At 53.1% G+C, this 18,348-nt stretch overlaps 7 protein-coding genes across 7 annotated transcripts; 1 reads left to right on the forward strand and 6 right to left on the reverse strand.

Moving 5' to 3' along the window:
- Nucleotides 1-2,611: 2,611 nt before the first annotated feature.
- On the reverse strand, nucleotides 2,612-4,086 carry ISF_09759 (Ankyrin repeat-containing domain protein; the record flags this gene model as incomplete). Its single annotated transcript, XM_018853360.1, has 2 exons — nucleotides 2,612-3,930; nucleotides 4,020-4,086. 2 exons carry the CDS (start codon nucleotides 4,084-4,086, stop codon nucleotides 2,612-2,614), a joined length of 1,386 nt encoding a protein of 461 aa, XP_018699455.1.
- Nucleotides 4,087-4,664: 578 nt separating this feature from the next.
- Nucleotides 4,665-5,220, reverse strand: ISF_09760 (hypothetical protein; the record flags this gene model as incomplete). Its single annotated transcript, XM_018853361.1, has 2 exons — nucleotides 4,665-4,900; nucleotides 4,965-5,220. 2 exons carry the CDS (start codon nucleotides 5,218-5,220, stop codon nucleotides 4,665-4,667), a joined length of 492 nt encoding a protein of 163 aa, XP_018699456.1.
- A 913-nt stretch (nucleotides 5,221-6,133) lies between these two features.
- Nucleotides 6,134-7,555, reverse strand: ISF_09761 (hypothetical protein; the record flags this gene model as incomplete). Its single annotated transcript, XM_018853362.1, has 2 exons — nucleotides 6,134-6,746; nucleotides 6,822-7,555. 2 exons carry the CDS (start codon nucleotides 7,553-7,555, stop codon nucleotides 6,134-6,136), a joined length of 1,347 nt encoding a protein of 448 aa, XP_018699457.1.
- A 666-nt stretch (nucleotides 7,556-8,221) lies between these two features.
- On the reverse strand, nucleotides 8,222-8,464 carry ISF_09762 (Protein kinase-like domain protein; the record flags this gene model as incomplete). The annotated part of the gene is made up of 1 exon (XM_018853363.1): nucleotides 8,222-8,464. The coding sequence occupies one exon, from the start codon at nucleotides 8,462-8,464 to the stop codon at nucleotides 8,222-8,224; it is 243 nt and encodes an 80-aa protein (XP_018699458.1).
- A 1,462-nt stretch (nucleotides 8,465-9,926) lies between these two features.
- On the reverse strand, nucleotides 9,927-11,051 carry ISF_09763 (putative Glucoamylase; the record flags this gene model as incomplete). Its single annotated transcript, XM_018853364.1, has 1 exon — nucleotides 9,927-11,051. The coding sequence occupies one exon, from the start codon at nucleotides 11,049-11,051 to the stop codon at nucleotides 9,927-9,929; it is 1,125 nt and encodes a 374-aa protein (XP_018699459.1).
- Nucleotides 11,052-13,005: 1,954 nt separating this feature from the next.
- On the forward strand, nucleotides 13,006-13,677 carry ISF_09764 (hypothetical protein; the record flags this gene model as incomplete). The annotated part of the gene is made up of 1 exon (XM_018853365.1): nucleotides 13,006-13,677. The coding sequence occupies one exon, from the start codon at nucleotides 13,006-13,008 to the stop codon at nucleotides 13,675-13,677; it is 672 nt and encodes a 223-aa protein (XP_018699460.1).
- A 509-nt stretch (nucleotides 13,678-14,186) lies between these two features.
- Nucleotides 14,187-18,079, reverse strand: ISF_09765 (Galactose-binding domain-like protein; the record flags this gene model as incomplete). The annotated part of the gene is made up of 6 exons (XM_018853366.1): nucleotides 14,187-14,319; nucleotides 14,373-14,723; nucleotides 14,810-14,916; nucleotides 15,199-15,401; nucleotides 15,448-15,561; nucleotides 16,831-18,079. 6 exons carry the CDS (start codon nucleotides 18,077-18,079, stop codon nucleotides 14,187-14,189), a joined length of 2,157 nt encoding a protein of 718 aa, XP_018699461.1.
- Between the last annotated feature and the right edge of the window lie 269 nt (nucleotides 18,080-18,348).

Raw genomic sequence — 18,348 nt, forward strand, 5'->3', positions numbered from 1 at the left:
CCTTGCCGATGGCCGGTCGTCGGCGTCGGGCACCGCTGCCCCGTCATTGCACGAATTACTTTGAAGGCGCCCGCATCGGGCATCGAGACAATTCGGCCCAGCCAACGTCGGCCACGACAGTCGGACCAGTCGTCAGCATACCCTACGTATTTCTATCGCAATTAAAGCACCACTTCAGCCATTTGCATCCATTACAGAGGATGCAACTCTCTGTGTGTGTGATAGTTCACTGTTTATTGTTTTGATGAGATTGTCCATTTTCGAAACTGTGGGAGCCTGCCTCTCCACCTGGTTGTGATCATGGGGGCGGTGACGACACACGCTGGAATTAAAGGCAAATTTGTTGGAAAATATTACAGTTGGTGTTAATCGAAAACATCTATCACGAATTTGGGCTAGAAAATGAATATTTTTTTCTTCTACAAAATGAGTAGAAAAGACATGCGGTACACCGTGAGCTGCCAAATATCCATCCGGTGCTCTCACTAAGAACAACGCCTACCTACTGACTTATACATATGCAAAAAAAGTTCAATAGACTTCACAAGCCTCCATACAGTTCAGGAGCGGGCACAATATTACTTTAAAAGCCTATATTATCCATAATTTGATTTCAGGGGCAACTGGATTATTCCTGACCGCTCCGAGATAAACACAAGACCGCCTGTACAATAAATATCGGTGTGCGTAGTGGATAAGACGACGACGGGTCCTATTCCTGCGGCCAAGGGCGGATTGGCAGCCGCGGCTTCTTGGCAAGTTGATCGCGCTCGCGCATGATTGCAGCGTTGGACGAGTTGATAATACTTCGAAGAAAAGCACCAAAAAGATAAAAAAAAGAAAAAACATACAACAGCCGGTGTTCGCTGGTCGTCACCGACCCAACTACTAATCTGCCGATTAACAGCTTGTCTATGGGGGAGCAGACGGGACCCCGAATTCTCTGTTATCTATGGTCGTATGTATCAGCAAATGACGGAATTTGGATTATAACCGCATTGGAATACCATCGTTACTGTGTGCGTAGAGGTTGCCATACTCGTTTCAACAGCAATGATGTCACTCGAGTGAGTCCTTTTAGCCAGGGGACAGTTGAACACCGACTTTCGAACCAATAGAATGGGATTTCGCTGCAATCAATTTGAACAGATTGGATATAAAATCGAAGCAAGGTTGCACCGTAGGTCGAATGATTCTTCTGCCAAGTCCTTTGATGGACAGCCACATGCTGATACCCGCGAGGACGAGAGTTGCAGCCACGGCTCCGACTGCATCGCGGGGAGGCAGATGGGAATGATGGGTCAGTAGCCTGATCTTTAGATGTACCGGTAATGTGAAAACTCACCTGTTCCGCTCGCAACATATGTAGAGGTATATGCTTTCGAGCTCTCAGAAGGAGATCAATACTGGTTTCGCTGGAGAGTTGTAATTGGAAGCGCAAAGAGCGAGGCCCTGTACGACATGGGCGTAAAGACAAAAGTGACGACTATGAAGCCCGACCACAACAGCACTCAGCATGGCTGATGAGTTTGCAATCCTGAGGTTTGCGTGCTTCGATTTCAGGTCCAACCTGAGGGTAATCGATCGCTCAACTCTCTGTGCATCTTCGTCAAGTTGCGCGATACGCTGGTAACACTCCCCAAAGGTGGACTGTGCACCTGGAATAAACTCCCACTCCTCCAAGTGCATCTTCTGAATATTATCAGGGATCACCAGCCGGCTCTCTTGGCCAGCCGCCCAGAACAAGGGCCAAGCTTTCTTGGTAAACTTTTTCCAAAACCATTTCCTGCTGCGAGATGACGCGTTTGATCATCGAGAGCTCTTCCTGAATGTCAATGATTGTGTGCAAAACATTCTTTTTCTAGATCGATGCTCACCGCATCGATGCGGATATCGCGGACATCCTGCTCCGCCTTCTCAGAAACATTCACAATAACCCGGTCAAATCTTGGAAACAACTCATCCCCTGGTCCTGCGTAACCGGGATCCTTAGGAGGCAGCGAAAGGTCGGCAAGCAACATTCCGATGCGTCGAGTCTTCGATTCGGACCGTCCAGTCCACGGGCCATGTAACTCCCATTCTCGGCGGCTTCCCGACACTATAAAAACTCCTTGGATCTGCCATATCCATGCTTGTTTGACAACAATGAAGTTTCTTGGAGCTTAGGGTATTTCTTCTCATTTTGTCCTCCGAAGTTAGTCCCATCTAGATCGCCTGACATCGAAGTGTCTTGTTGTATTGAGACAGCCAAGAAGCCACTTTGTTACCGAGCACTTTGATTTGATCTGTACATGCATGCATGCCGCTCTGTTTCTAAAATTGAGTTCCTCCTCCACTCCTGTACATCTGCCGCCACTGTCGGATAGCTTTTTGCGAGGCCGAATTTCCGACCAGGCTGTGTCAAGTATTGAGTAGAGGTCGTTTTTATCTCTGGCAGTTCTCAAGCAGCATTTGTCTTGCAGCCTGGTCAGAGCGCCTGGTGTAATTAAGGTCGGATCATGCCGAGGTTGTCGAGCAGCACCACCTAGATGTCTGCACAAGGCGTCCTTTCAACAAAAGCTACTGTTTACGATACAAGTGGCTAACATATGCCCTGTAGTATAATATTGGCTCATCTGACAGGCAAGCAGGCAAGAAGGAACTCAATACCCAGCCTCTCTTCGATGCAGTCTCTCAATGCTGTGCACGAAAAGCAGGGATCCTTGCTAACCGCAATCGTCGCCTCCCTCTTCCTTGGCTGTGCTAAAAACAGCTGCAAAAAGTCATCGTGCACAGGCTCTGGTGGTGGGTTCGGATCATCGAGCACAGACTTGATTGGCCGATCTTCCCGGAATAGATAATTCCTCCGAACAAAGAAACACATGAGCTGCGCCTCCGCATGCGAGGCGTAATAGCTACCAGGTTTGCCACGCGCGTCACGCGCGTCATGCGGAAACGAAAACCCCATGTCTGCGGCAACGCCAAAGTTCTCGCTGCCTCCCCAGTATCCCTCGCTAAGCATCTGGAATCCCGCCTCCGGCGCCCTGAACTCGGTGGCGGGATTGCCGGTGCGACCGCTCACTGCCGCCACAAGGGGGAACGGGACACCGCGGAACAGGATCGCCGCCGTCTTCCGCTGGCTAAAGAGCTCAATGCCCAGACGGGGCATGACCAGGGAGATGGTCCCGACACTGGGAGATTTGTGAAAGTACGCGCCTTGAAGATCCCCGGCGGAGATTGACTGGTAGCTTGGGCGCGGAGGCGGCGAGTGTCGAAGCAAAGTGCGGATCAGCGTCCTGTCTTGTTTCTTGGTGAACGGGTCTTCAGAATACTTGATGGTGCTTCTTTGATGCCTTTCCTTTTCATTCCTTGCAGACTCTTCCGCGAAACGACCCGCAATCATGCCACGCTTGTCCCTTTTGTCCTTGTCTGCGCCGGCGTCGAGCAACATCTCCACCAGATCAGGGTGTCCCCAAAGGGCCGCCTCCATCAACGGAGTGCGCCCTAGCTTGTCCACGGCATTCGTGTTGCAGCCCTCGCCTATCAGATACTCAACGACATCGCGATGGCCATTTGGCACTGCCAGGTGCAACAATGATCGACCCTTCTCGTCTTGTTTTCGAATGAGTGCATGTCGATTGGGGGAGCGATCAAGGAAGCTTGCGAGGTCTCCCGCGTCGCCTGTACAAGCTGCAGACACAATCATGGCAGATGCGAGCTCAGTGTGCTCATCGAATTCGCTGTTCAGCCCATACTTCATGACCACGTGAAAATCACCATCCTCAAAACTGGCAGATTGCAGTTCTTGCCCAAGAGTTTCGACTTCATCTTCACAGAAGGAATCGGCCTCTTCGTCAGATAGGACCGGGCTCGCAAGTCCGACTGTGACAAAGTTTTCCTTGATCACCTCGCCGTTGCTGTCATACTTCTGTCGTAGCTCAAAGGAAAGCGCTGTAACCCGTGAGTCATCTTCAAAGGGAAAGAGTGTAACGTATCTCCGCGTTCTGATATGTTGGCAATGAGTAACGCGCGTGTTGTACAGGTGGGGGCGGGGATGGCTGTAGGCCCAGGTATATCGACCGTGGTCGTCTTGGAGGAGAGAACCATCTGGGGGGCCATGCACAAAGGGCGTATTTCCGTGTCTATGGGTGTCTCCGCAGAAGGGGCATAAGACAATGAAGTTTCTGTCATCCCAAGATAGCACGCGGGCGGCTGGGAGGCTTTCATCTGCTTGCCGCTCGCTCTTGCGGTCGGTTGGGTGCGCAGCGATACTTCCCTGGGTATCTGGTGACCATCTGGCGCGGGCGCATGAAAGGCGGGCAAATTGTAGATCGGAGTAATCCCACATACTATCTTATCTCGGACTATGGACGTGGAAGTAAGTAGGAAAAGGATGCATCGATGCAATATTGCCAGTGTTAGTCTCTGCCCAACTGAGGGGTAGATTTGCATGTAGATAGTATGTACATACGTACATCACAAATGTGGTCATGCAGCTGAGAAATGTCGTGCAGCTACTAGTGTATGTAGGAGGAACACAGCCAGATGTATAAGGTCCCATTATTTGACACATCAAGTAAGAAAAAAAAACGATATCTGTATTGACTTTAAATAGGCGGAGACCTCCGATTCAAGGGCTAAGCTGGCTTGACAGTAGTCGTCTGCACAGTATTGGCGAACTCTGTCTAGCAGTGATGGTTGTTCGAGTAGAGGGCAGAGGCGCAGACGTCGTTGTTCGTCTCCCACAAGCGCATGTATCCGATGTTGACGTCGCCCACCAGGGTGCCGGCCATGTAATAGCCGCAGTTGTCCGTGATGATCCTGTACGCGTCCGCGAACTGCTGGCGGTAGACCGTGGCGTCGGACGCGCGCGTGTTGCACACAAAGGCGACGACGCCGGCGAACTTGCTGACCACGTTGCCTAGCCGGGGATGTGCAGGCCCGGGTTGGCCCAGTCCTCGATGGCGCCGACGGCCGAGTCGCACACTCGCCGGCGGACATGCGGTTCACGCAGCCGCAGCGGAGGCGGTCGTCGCGGGTGGTGAGCTCGCGGACGACCTCGCGGGCCTCGTTCGGGGTGCTTTCCTCGGGGGCCGCGGGGGCTTCGCTGAGCTTCTCCCAGATGTGCTCGCCGTCGACCAGGTTGACGCTATACATGCCGTCCTCGAGATCCTCGGGGATGGCAAAAGCGGAGGCGCCGGCTATGGCGGCGAGGACAAAAATGGGGGTCTTGAATTGCATGTTGAGAGGTATTGAAGAGATATGGTAGATTTGTCGAGGTGCAAGGCCGATGAAGCTTTGAAGTGGATGGATGAACTTGGTGATGTGAATAGAATAGAATGATCGCAGAGGTGACTCAAGGAGCTCTATATATACCCGGCGCCTCGGAATGCCTCGAGCCGCGGAAGTATCGATATTGACTTCTCGATGTGCTCGTTGTTAGCTTTTCTTCGAGTTAGCCGCCGAAGCCGGCTCTGCCGCTACGGAGCGCCGGTCAGCTCCGCCGGCAGGGTCTTGATGCACAGGTCTCCTTGAGCGGAAGGGAGTACATGTATACGATGTTGATGGAGGAGGACCCTTCAGCCTGAAGACCGGCCGCCCACCTTGCATCGCTCGCAACGGTAGCGCAGTCACTTGAGGAATTGAGAAATCTAATGCATTCAGCGCCGACTGAAATCCGAGATGTCAGATAGAAGATGGGGATCAATGTCTGCTCGCGCCTTCTTGACAGCCTTACGGGCATAGCCTTGCGCGTCAAGGTCGGTGCCGAGAAGCTGTACGACCACAGTCCCTCCTGCACCGAGGTTCCTCGCTGAGCGGAGGGAACGATGTCTGCAGATGCTGCTGCCATGTATCTGTACGTCCTGAGCTATACGGCCGCGACATTGTGACGAAAATAACATGACCAATTGTGCCCGCGAGATCTTCGGAGCTTTCGATAGTCGCTGGCTAGCTGTGAGTTGGTACGGTTTGAGCGGGACGTGTCTGGACGAGAAAGGCTCCTTGCTGTCGGCCCGTCAGCCCTAGTCTTTAGTACTAAGCGTTCGATTGTTCATTTCAGTAGTTACCTATCGACCTATCGGCCACAACATCCTCAAAAAGGTTGAGCAATAGCAGCCCCCAAGGCCGAACATTCTGGTATTCGCTACAAGCCTTAAAGGTCCGTCACATCCTCCAGGCCCGCGGCGATGCCCTCAACCGTCGCCTTCAGCCACGGCCAGTGCACCTCCTTTGCCCACTTCTCAAGGTACTGCAGCGAGCGAACGAGCTGGTATATGCCTCTCGGCTGCTCCGTGCTCCCAATCGCCACCTTGTGCCACAGCACCGTCCGGTCCCCTTCCATGGTTGTGATGACAAGAGACCAGTTATGACCCTGAGCGATGATGCCAGGCAGGAACTCTGGTATTTTACCAGCTGTACCAGTTGTCACAGGTGTCCCAGCTTTGTTACCTGTCACCTTGGCGTGTAGCTCCGCCAACCGTCGCAAAAATTCCCAGTGCGCCATGCCCCATACACCCAGCTGCAGCTGCGCCGCCTCAAAGTTCTCGCTTGGTTTCTTAGTTTCGATGCTCAACGCGATGAAGCGGTCGTATAGGGGCGCAAATTCAGTAAAGTTGACGATTTCTTGAGGCATCGCCATCCGCGCGTAGGTAGCTCCTGCCTCGAAAGTGGCGGAGGTATCCTGCTTGGGCTCAATGTACACGCAGAAGTCGACCTTTTTCGACAGCGTCGGGGTGCCATAATATCCAATTATGGAAGCGGTCGAGCTGCATCCTAGTTAGCCGGCCGTCGCCAACGAACGAGGGGGTCGTAAGCAAGAAAACGAAAGGCGGAGGGCTTACCATCCCATAAAGTCGATGAGATTACTAGTTTCCGTTTCTCCCTCCTCCGCTGGGCGAAACGCCATGTCAAGGATGCGCTGGTGAACCTCGAGATTCCAGTTTGCTTCCGGGTGGTGCTTCTCATCGCACTCCCGCGCCGCCTTCATGACCTTGCGCACCGCGCCTGGTGATGGAGTCCTGCCGGCCAAGCCTTCATCGTCCGATACATGAGGAGCGCCGGCTCGGAGGGCCCACTTGAAACGGGCATCGGAAGCTGCAGCCTTGGTGAGCTCCTCCTCCATGTCCCTCGCTACGATGCCCTGATCGATAGCAAACGTTTCGATGTGTTCGAGCAGCGTCTGTAGCGCGAGCGGTCGGCTACCCGCAACTCCAGACAGACACCGCACGTCGAGGCCGCGGGGATTGAGCTGCAGTTTACGCAGTTGCTTCTGCGGCGATGGGGTTCGCGTAGAGCGCTGCGACAGCGGCTTGTCCGAGACGCTGGATACGGAGTGGCGGCTTCGTCCCGATAAGCTGGTCTGCAGCCGTTTGATCCATGGTATGTGGCCGTCGAATGGCCACCTAGAAGGGTTATCACCGCGCGGGGGTGAGTCCATTTCGTTGTTTGGACGAGTATCAGAAGATGGGGGGGTAACGGGGGGGTTGAGTCGGCGACGCTTAGCCTTGCGGTCCTCGTCGTCGTCAAGGATGAATTCGGTTGCATCCAACCAGTGATGAATTTGTTGGAAATCCATGGCCTCGCTTTTACGGCTTTCTGGTGTTGATGTTTTAAGGATCAACTCGTCGAGGTTAAACCGTGTGACGAAGGATGTGAGGAAGCAAACGATAAAATGTTGCTCCGGTGACCAGTATCGCACAAATCTTTATAGTCGCACCAATGGCCGGGTTCGCTTCTGCAGTGAAACCAATGAAATCCTTTAGCCCAGTGTTGATGAAGGCCCTTGGGCTGATTATATACCGTCTTCGAAAAGAGCAACATTGCCATTTGGGATGTGTGTACTCCGTACTCCGTAGACGTGGTTGTAATGTGTTGCTTTATTGGCTGCGAGCAGCCGATGGTGTAGGAAAAAGTGGTTTCCGCGGGGTACCACTAACCTTCAGAGCACTGCTAATAATTGTAGGGATGATTGTGATCATTATCAGTGTTGGTATTCGTTAGCTGTGGCTTAAGCGTCGATAACTTGCTGCGCAGCACTAAACTCTCCAACTCAGCATTTGTGAATAGTGCTGCCGTAGTCCAACGTAGAGATATCAGGGAAAGCCGCTGCCTGAAAAAGCTCCCGTACCTCATCTTCAGGAACGTCGCGGTACGGTTTGTGGCCAGTCTGAATGAAGTATAACACAGAGCCCAGCGCAAAGAGGTCGTCCGCGTAGGCGGGCTCCCAGCTCCAGCCTAGTCGCTAGAACTGTGCGCTCGTTGTGTTGGACGGCCGAGAGCCGGCGACCGAGGAGCTAGCAAAGGTGGAGAGATGCAGCTCGAGCGCGTCGTTTAGGAGGAAGTTGCGCGGGGTGAGGTCGCAGTGTATGATTGCCGGTGAGTGCGCAACGGCCATTGCCTCTGCAGCATGCCTCATCCACACCCGTCTCTGCTCGGAGGTGACCTCCTGGTTGTGACTATCGAGGTATGATTGCAGGTTGCCCATGGCGAGAAATTCCAGCACCAGGGAGCACGAGCTGGCGTCTCAGTGGATCAGCTTCGGCACGCGCCGAACCGTCGCCAATGCGTCTGTAAGCTTCCGCCTCAGTCCCCATCTGCTGGCGGCATCGATCCTCTTCTTCGGGGCACCATGGATTCGGCTTCGGGTACTTGATGATGTGGCCGGATGGGAGCCTGTCCACGAACGCGGTCGCTCCTGTACACAGGTAGTCTCCCTTGGTATGAAAGTACACTTCTCTGTAGGATATCGTATCCGGGCCCTGGAGGACAAAGACGTGGTCGGGCAGGGCTGGCAGCAAGTCGCACCGCCACGGCCCGGGTCGTCGGTGGTATGTGATTGAGCGGGGGCATATGTGTGGATTGGGAGTCTATTGATGGGAAAACGTTAGTTTGGTCTTGATAAAGAGGTGAAGGTTAGAAACGGACGGACGACGGACGTTTGCATCCGCTGCTGTTTGGCGGAGGCGGCCAAGCCGTCGCGCGAAGAAGGTTGCAGCTCTGTTACAGTGGGTGATGATGGCCTGCCAAAGCCATTGGGTGAAGTACATGGCTATTCAACACGCAAGGTGACGCGGTGAAGAAAAGCAATGCCCCGAGGCTTTACGGATAGAAAGGAGAAGTTGTGTCTGTTGTCGCTGTGCTCGCATCCATTTCTGCTCTGACTTCCCTCCCGTGCCGTCACGTGCGGCAATCGCTGTTTATTTTACGGCACCCATCCCCTTTGGCGTGAGTACCTCCCTTATCACAGCTGCAAACTATTTTTGTTGGATGAGGTTATTCGCAAGGCTCGTCTTGGGCTAAATTGGTGTGACTACATAAATGAAGCTAGCAAATGGGGGCTGTCCGGGTGAGTTGGGAGGAACCCAGGCTTATCAATACCGAGGCCGTCACTGGAAGTAACCTCTGATTCGTACAGTAAATTGGGTTTGCGGGGAAAATACATTCTTCCTCCCAGTGAACACAGTGATTGTTAGATTGCTGGGTGCATCAATTTTGCTTCATTGTTCCTTATCGCGACTTCAGCCTGAACTCTCATCTGTTTCTTTCTGTCCCCTTCTGCCTTGAGAATCTGCTTGAACTCTCCTCGCAAACTAAGTCGCTATTAAACAGCCAGTAGTCGAGTTCCTTTCACGCAACCTGGAATCGGGCCGGCAGTTTACTTAAGATGTGGTGAGAGATGATTGCGTGCAGTCAAAAGAAAGTAAAATTGTTCGATAGAAACATTGTATGTAAAACCCATACCCCCTGAGTCGGGGTCCGGCTGACTGCTAACTTTTCGTGGGAAAAAAAGGCCGTGAAATCCGACTATCCTAGTGTTCAACCAGTCAAGAATCCCTCGATGAGTCCTCGACCTGCTGACCGACTCTTGCATGCAATGGCCGCGGCGGATATCCCAGAGCTCGACCGGCGGAGAACCCCCAGCCCCAGTTGAGAGCCTTTCGACCTGCTCAAGAGCCGACATTGCCGCCGTAGCCGGGACCACCAACGAACATGTAGCTGTTCCAGTCCTGGACGCCCGAGTTGAAGTGCTTCTCCATCGTGTAGGCGCTGCTGTCCGTGACGATGTCGTTGCTCGACGGCGGCGAGTAGTTCTGCGTCGCGTCGCTGGTGTCCACGTACACCATGTTGCGCATGTACGCCGCCTTGGCGTACCCTTGGTTGGCGAACTCGCCCGAGCCCATGTCGGTCGTCGTGTACGCGTTGGTGCTGTAGATCTCGCCGTAGAAGGCCATGTGGTCGGCCGTCGTCTGCAAGGTCGACGAGCCCTGCGCGATGTTGCCGTTCTGGAACAGCGACGCCGGGTAGTAGCCGATGTTGCGGCCGTTGATGGCCAGGTACCACTTGTCGCCGACGAGGGAGTACCGCATGTCGACGTCGTACTGGGCGCTGCTGTTACCGTCGATTGAAAGGGTCCAGCCGGAGTAACCCGGATGCACGTTCGGGTCGAGCTGGACCCAGCCTTTGACGTCCTGGTTGTAGCCGGCGAGGCCATTGCCGATGCCGTTGTACCCGTTGGTATTGAAGAAGGTGAAGAAGTGAACCTCGGGAGGGTTGAAGGCGGGGTACTTTTGCCAGCCCGCCTCCAAGGTTTGCTGGATGTTCTGGTTTGTCGAATTGTACACGTTCGTGTTACTGACAGCGAGCTGGATCAAGGAGAAGTCGCTGTTGGTGTCTTGAAGGTACGGGTCGTAGAGACTGAAGCTTGCTCCGCCGCCATGGTTGGACACGGCCTGTTTAGTAAAGACATACTTGTGATTCAGTGGAACCGACCGTTTGGACAGGGCCTCTTGCTGATCAGGTAGGGTCTTGACTTTGCTGGCGAAGGCCGGGCTGGGCCGAAGGTATGGCACGGCTCCATTAGGACCGTTAAGAGGCCTAGTCACCTGGTCCAGAGTGTCTTCAATTCCTGTAGGAGGCGCAACTTCGTCCGACATGACCCAGTCAATAACTTGGCCGTTGGCAAGGGTGGTGGTCTCGACAACAGGCTTGCCATTGCGAGTATGAAGAGTGGTACGGCCAGAAACACTGGGCAAGGCCGCAGCGGCGGCGAGAAGAAGAGTAGCGTAATGCATTGCGTGCCGGTAGAGATGCTCTCAAGTCAAACTGCAGTCAGTATAGACCAGCTATACATCCAGTCGTCCCTCCCTCCTTATATAGGTCTTTCTAGAATGCATCACGACCCCATCGCCTTCTCCAAAAACTGCAATGTGTTAGCGTCAAATGAGTTTCCTTTTGCCAATGTTATTAGAAAGATTTACATTATGGCTGGTGGGCGGCAATTACCCGGAAGCATCTATCGGATAAAGATTCGCGAAACAGCCCTGAATTTGGTAACCTTCCCGTATGAGGTCAAGTCGCGACTCTAAAAGTTGAACGGTCGATGAGGCACCTTCCGGTTTAGGTAATTGCCCCCCAAACGGCGCCGATCATGTTGGAGATGGCACTTATCAAGGTTGGAGGGCCGCTCTATCCGCAAAGTCGAGAAAAAACAACGCGGGCTCTTCCGCAAGTTTGTCTGCATCACGATAGTTGTCCTCTGTGACCACCACGTGGCGGTCGACGTCGACGGACCAAAAGCGAATCGTATCGTCCCACTTTCGCAACCAAAAGGGAATGTGAAATAAGAGATGAATCGAGCTATTATGTAATAGTTGGAGATAAATAGAGCCCCATGAAGTAACTTTCGGGGTAACTGTCAGGGTCACCTTGGGGTAATCTCCTGGGGTACGCGGGGTTGGGCGGTACTCCAACCTGGAGAGGCACAGCTCACGATCGCTATGTTGCTTCAGCCACAGGGTCGAGTCCGGATTAAGGAGCTCGAACAGGACGCCGCAGACGGCAGATGTTGATGCGGCAATTCTCATGGTGAGGTTGACAGCACAATGTCGGGTGTACTCGGGTGAAATCTCACTGTGAAGGACGCGTGATGCGAATGAGGCAGCTGATGATTCAAGCTTCACGAGGATAGCCGGCAATACGGCCAGAGTTGGGGGTATCAGACTACCAAAATAACCGTGTATCCCCGCAGTCAGCTGCGGAGGAAAGCCTCGCCAGTCGCGAGAGTCCTCCGACTTCGGGCGATGGGGCAATGCGGTAAAATGAGCTCTCATGGCCTTGTGTAGAGAATTCTCTCACCATTCTGCTCATCGAGTACCGGTAATGTAAGATTGCTGCCGATCACATAGTACAGCCAGTCCGCCAGTGTCACAGAAATTCCTGGTACCAGGGCTTGCTTCATCTGCCGCTTGTGCGCCATCTCAGGCAACGACGGACTCGAGGCTGATGACCTACGAGACTGGCCGCGGTTGCTGACTCGAAGATATTTCTAGATGATTGTTTTTTACCTTATGGCGGCCCAAAATAGCCGTGTCCGTGTTGCCCTCGCGACGCAAAGGCAAGGGCGGCGGCTCACTCCCGTTCACTGTGACACCACATCGCGGTCGCAACTTGTTGAGACTTGGTTGTAAACTTCTTTCTAAGACAAAGAAAGTAAATCCAATTAGACCTTGAGAAAGTAGCTTACAGTCAGCTTCATTGCGTTTCTATAGCTGGTGGGTATCGAAGCTCTGAGTACATCTTCCCCGACGTTTGAAGCCAAACTCAGACAAAACACTTCGCTCTAATACCACAAAAAGCAGGAAAAAGCGGTTGCACATGGGGAACATTGAATTAAATGAGCAGGAGTAAGTCGCAAAGGGTCAAGTCACAGCCGTAGATTATATTGACAGCAGCCGGTCAGACCTGAGTTTTGACTCCGTGCTACGTCGTGCGCTGCCTTCCAGCCACTACTGGAGAAGCACAAAAACCGAGTCGAAACCCAGTCTATTTTGCCGGGCTGGGCATCCAACGCCAGTATTATCCTCTTGTTGAACGTGTGTCTCCTTTTAGATGTAGCTGTGCGTACCACGGCCTGCCACAACATGGTGGCACGATGTGCTGGCGCGCTGGGCTGCCGTTTTCGGCTACCCAGACGGAGACACCTCAAAGCTTCCATTTAGACCGCTTGCTAGAGCTGTCTTACCATTTATGAGAGTTCATCGGACGCGAGTATGGCCTGGGACTAGGTATCGCGTCCCGAATCCTGCGGGCAAGCTGGTGCAAGCTGGTGCAAGCTGGTGCAAGCTGGTGCAAGGCGACACAGAGGTGTTGGTGAGGAGCACCAACTTCACGGACCGTCGCAGGCTGGATGGTGCTGGGAAGTATAAAAAGACTCCAGACAACCGCCAAGAAGTGGGAGGCGACGGACACACCGACGACCAGAACCGAATCCCCTTCCTCGTCGCGGACCGCATGCAGCATCTTCCCCAACCTGCTACCCCAGCACATAAGGACTCTGTGAGCATGTTGCGAGATATTATGCCCCTTACTAAAGAAGTCCTGGAAAAGACTACTATCAAACCGGACAGCAAAGAATGGGGCGAGACCTACGACAGGATAGAGGCCCGCAAGGAACAGGCGGAGGCCATCGTGAGCCTGCCCGAGCCCACACAGCTGGCCTTGATCAATAGCGCAAGCAAATCAAGGCGGAATAGGAACTTGAGCGCTGCCAAATTGTTACAGGAACAAGTGAACGTTGTTGGTATGGAAGGGGTGCTCACGGAGCAGAGATGGATACGAACTTGGCATACGCAGAGAGACGTTGCGGATATAGCAAAGGGAAACAACGGCACGAAATCAAAGAGACAAGAGGGGAAATAAACGGGAAAGAAAGCCTAGCTTTCAGTTTGTTCCTTCGGCTCGTACATTCCGCAGTCCTTTAGATATTGCGTCCAGCGAGCGTTCCAGTTGGCTATACCACTCCCGAAGTAGGTCCTCAAATCGGACATCCTTGTATGACTCTTCATAAAGCGCTAGAAAGAATGATTTGCTCAGCTCGGTACACCCTGGTACCTGATGTATTGCCCACAGAGGCGGATTAAAGAATCAGCGGGACGGGGTTGGCAAAATAGCAGTCAATAATGCCCTGAATATTCAGGGAGTCGTCGACAAGGATGTTGCATAAATGCAAATCAGGGTGATTCAGTATGAATGGTCCATTGTGCGTTGAGGCCGAATCGGTGATGAATTTTTGGAGACAAATCCGCACGCTTTCGAGAGCAAGTAGTTCCCGCCGGCTGTCGCGTAAAGCCTCTTGCCCTTTATACGAAGTTCTTCTCGTTTAGCGGCGTCCATGGTTGAGCGGCGTCCATGCTGTCTAAATATGGACATTATGAAGTCCGACCAAAACACTCGTTGAGAATGGCCTCGTGGTTTTCGACCTGATCCCAGAAGCCCTCGGTATCCTCGCTCTCTCGGAATTCCTCGTCTTTTCTGGGATCCCCATCCGGGAACCGGCGGCCCCTGCGAAAAACACGATCATCCGCATAACCCAGCTCACAGCCAGGTAATCGTACATCTTCTGAGCATCCTCCAAGGAATCTTGTAGGACGCAGACGATAGTTCCGTCCCAGACAGACTTTTGCGGCACCGGGTTGTAGATTTCATAGTGTTTCTCGTTGTGCTGATATTCCTCCGTTTTGAGGAATGCCCAGTGCAAGGTGAGGTTGGTCGGCGATACCTCGTGTTGAGCTAAAACCTTGGTCTTCCAAAGCCAGTGGATGCTAAAATGGACACAGAATTGCTCGTCGGCCAGAGACTTGTGCTTGGCAATCTTTTTCGGACGGAACCCTATCAAACCCATATCGAAGAGTCGATGTACATAGGTGTTGAGGGTCAACACGTTCCACAGCTTATCCGAAGCGCCTCTGGAGCCCACAAGATCGGTGAGTCTTTTTTGCAAAGGTCTCGCCAAACATGGTTGTTCAAGTGAGGGACTACGGCGTTGAAGAACGAGACGTGATCTTCAGCGGCGTTCATAGCATGGGGCAGGATATGTGCTGCGTCGATGCCGCCTTTGTTGTGGGTGACAAGGCACTTGTAGCGGTCGCGGCGCTTGGCCTGGTCACAAGTGGTTAGTATGCTCGTATTGGGGAGTGTATCATGCATGCTGACTAGCATCAGAGGCAGTTCTCTGGCTGCGCTCCTTGGGTCTGGCCTTGGCCGTGAGTGGTTCCGGCTTAGGTTCCGGCTTACATAGGTTCCGGGTAAGATCCCGTGGGTTCCGGCTTGCGACTCTTAGTGTCCGGCTGGTCCGGTCTGGGCGGCGGCGGCTCGGCCCGAGCGTGCTTTCCCGAGAGTCGAAGGAGTGTGCCCCTCATAGCTCCCGAGTGTGCGGCTTACGATGTTTTCCCCGTCGCCACTGCTGCTGGCCGGTTTTTCTTCCGTAGAGGTTTCGTTTTCTCCTGTAGTGTCGGACACTGCGGACTTGGGAGCTGTAATCGCTTGCCAGGGCGCAGTGTCGGAGGCACTCTCGTGGTCGGTAGAGGTCGCGGTATTGCCGGCGGCGGCGGCGGCGGTTTGTTTGGGAATGCCTCCTGTTAAAACTGGAAGAGTGAGATCATTGCTGCTATTAAGAGAAGAGCTACTTACAGTAGTTGACCAAGGACTGGACAAGGTCCCCAACACCGCGCAACTTGGTCGGATCGCCGGTGACCGCGTCGATCGCCTCTGGCCAGGAGGGCAAACGTAGACTGATGAATGGCCCTAAACACGCGAGGTGTCTTAAACGGCTGAGTATTGAATTGATACGACCATTCGAGGCCCTATAGCATCGGGATTTTACCCAAGAGATACTTGAGCGCTGGCGGGCAGATATCTAGCGAGGATATCTGGACGGCCCTCACCTTAACCAGTCCCCCCATCTCCCGCCATTTCCCATCACACCTTCACGCTCCGTGACATTTTCCTGGTCAAATTCTTGTTTTAATTCATCTTTTCAGCTTCAATCCCTTCTTTCGCCCTCAAGAAAAAGCAATGGAACAAGACTACGAGGACGTTGCGTGGCAATGTAGGTAGGCACCTACGGCAATCAGAGCTTGGGGTGAGCCTCGTGGAAAAAGGCAAACGAACGCGAAAATTCTCCATTTCCAGGCAGAAATTTACGTCAGAGATATAGCAGGAAATAGTGAATTTATTTGCTTTTACGGTGTTAAACCTCTAGTGAATGACACGCAATTATATATTTATATTGATTAAGCGCATATACCGCCTCATCCTATATTCGTTCGTAAGGACTCTTATCGCACAGCTTTTTATGTATAGAAAGTGACTTAGACTAGTAGTAATTATAAGTTATATAGATGAATTTAGGTTCGAAAGCAGAGTAAAGATTCCTATTAGCCTAGGCTGTTATTATGATTCATAATAGCTTTTCCTATTATTACTAGGTAGTTAGCCGTAGAATTGGAGTACGGGCTGTGACTGCGAAAGAGCCAAGCTGACTCTTAGAGACTCATTTCTGGAATCTAGAAGAGATTCAATCAGTGAATCTTTTCACAGCTCCATTAGTTGATGTCTCTTCTTGCCAACCCCTACAGAGGCCAGCGGGGGGTCCTTACCCCAGATCCTTCCCGCGCCCAGTGGCTGCGCTATCCTTTTTCCTCCGCACACACTCCGACCGCTCCAAAGTGTACGGGATGCTTGAGCCAATGAGACAGCGCGCGGAATAAAAAAACGCATTCGCAATCTGCACCATGATACAAGGCCGACCGTTGCCCTGCACAGCCTGTGACGTGTACCGCCGTGCGTGGTGGCTCATTGGTGGGAATGCGCCTCTTGTTTGCCCTGCTTTGTTGGGACCTCTTGGCCGAAATTGGACGCATTCCCCTCTGTGGAAAAATGATACAGTAATCCAGCGCATCTGTGTTTGCCGGCTCTGTTTCGAGAGAGGGGAGAGAGCAGCCGAACTCGACGTTCGTTGGCAGTGCCCAAGCCCTCTGAGACGCGCTCGGAGCCCTTGACAGGTTCACATACGAATTATAGGCAGCTGTACATAATTCTGTCTCCCATCACCAAAGTGAATGTGATTGAGCCCTGCAAAGCGTTTCTTGTCGCGGTCAACAGGATCCTGATGCAAGAACAGCCCGCTGCCGTCTGTGTCCCCCGATGACACTTCGAAAAGGAGCCTATGTCCTGGCGAAATGACGACCGATGTAGGCCAGACTTCAACGTCTACCTCGTAAATCTCATCGAGCATCATCGGTTCCTCGTCAGTGGAAAGGTACTCGCGGTACGGGAGGTAGTGGCGGTGTCGCGCGTCTTCTGGGTTCGTTCTGCGAAGACTACAACGCAGCCACCCTTTCACCACTGGCACAGGGTCCCCGACCGTCCCGGTGTACAGGATCTCGTTTCCTTCTGCGTCGAGATGACGAAGTGTGACGAACAGGTCCATGTCACACGGAGTGCTTTCCATCTGAGCGGTGGCACTGATGGACACATTCAAGTGCGCGACGATATGACCTGTGATTTCCGTCTCAGTTGCAAATGGCGCCGAGGTAAAGTGCACCCTGTGCTGCTCGTGGACGCCTCCCGGGGCTGGATACGTCAACCGCGCTGAATCACCGCTATCCATAGCCACTTCAAGCCCATTCTCTCTGGTCAGGTAATAACGCCTGTAGTCGGTGCGCGCTATGGGCCAATCCATCTCTTCGCGCCGTAGGAATGATTTCTCAGACTCTTCGTTATCATAGCCGACATTGCCTTTGCGCAAAATGAGACTCACGGGGTTGACCTTGCCCGGCTGCGTCCAGCCCTCGCGGTCTTCGTTTTTCAACCACGCGTCTAAGAAACTGAGCTGGAGTTCAACCTCCTCCTCATAGTAGAAAGGAAGATCGTGACGGCCCACAATGAAGCGGAGGTATTTAAACTCGGAACCGGCGTACATGTACCCGTGAACGTTTCCCCGTAGATGTAAGCCAATGCCGCCCAGGTTGGCCACCGACAGCAGTGGCACATCTATGTCCTCCAAGCGAAAGTCCCGCGTTGCATAGTATGATTCATCGCGGAACCTGTTCGACACGTTGTCGATGGTTTGGTCGCATCGAGCCTTCTCGCGCTCTTCGTCGGACAAGTCTCCCTCAATGGTATCCTCACCCCAATCTTTTTCCGCCCTGCCAGGCAAACCGTACTGGTTCGTGATGACTTGCCGGTTCCACCAGAAACGGATAAAGTTGTCGGACAGAATACCGCCGTGCCGACATCGGTCGCGATAGTAGTCGGACATGCCTTCCCAGGGAACGATGCAGGCCAGGCCGCGAGGTCTCCTCGCGGCGGCACGCCACTGCGTTCCGGCAAAATAACTCACACCGAGCAAGCCTACTTTGCCAGTCGACCACGGCTGCCCGGAGGCCCATTCAATTGCGTGACAAAACGAAGCTGTCGTATCGGCCGACATGGAATCGAGATACCCGGGAGACTGCCCAAAGCCGCGCTCATCGCAGCGTACCACTCCTTCCTCTTACATCTACACTGGTACCCACCTTTGTAGAGAGA

This window comes from Cordyceps fumosorosea (genome assembly GCF_001636725.1).
Source record: "Cordyceps fumosorosea ARSEF 2679 chromosome Unknown scaffold_69, whole genome shotgun sequence".
Taxonomy (NCBI): Eukaryota; Fungi; Ascomycota; class Sordariomycetes; order Hypocreales; family Cordycipitaceae; genus Cordyceps; species Cordyceps fumosorosea.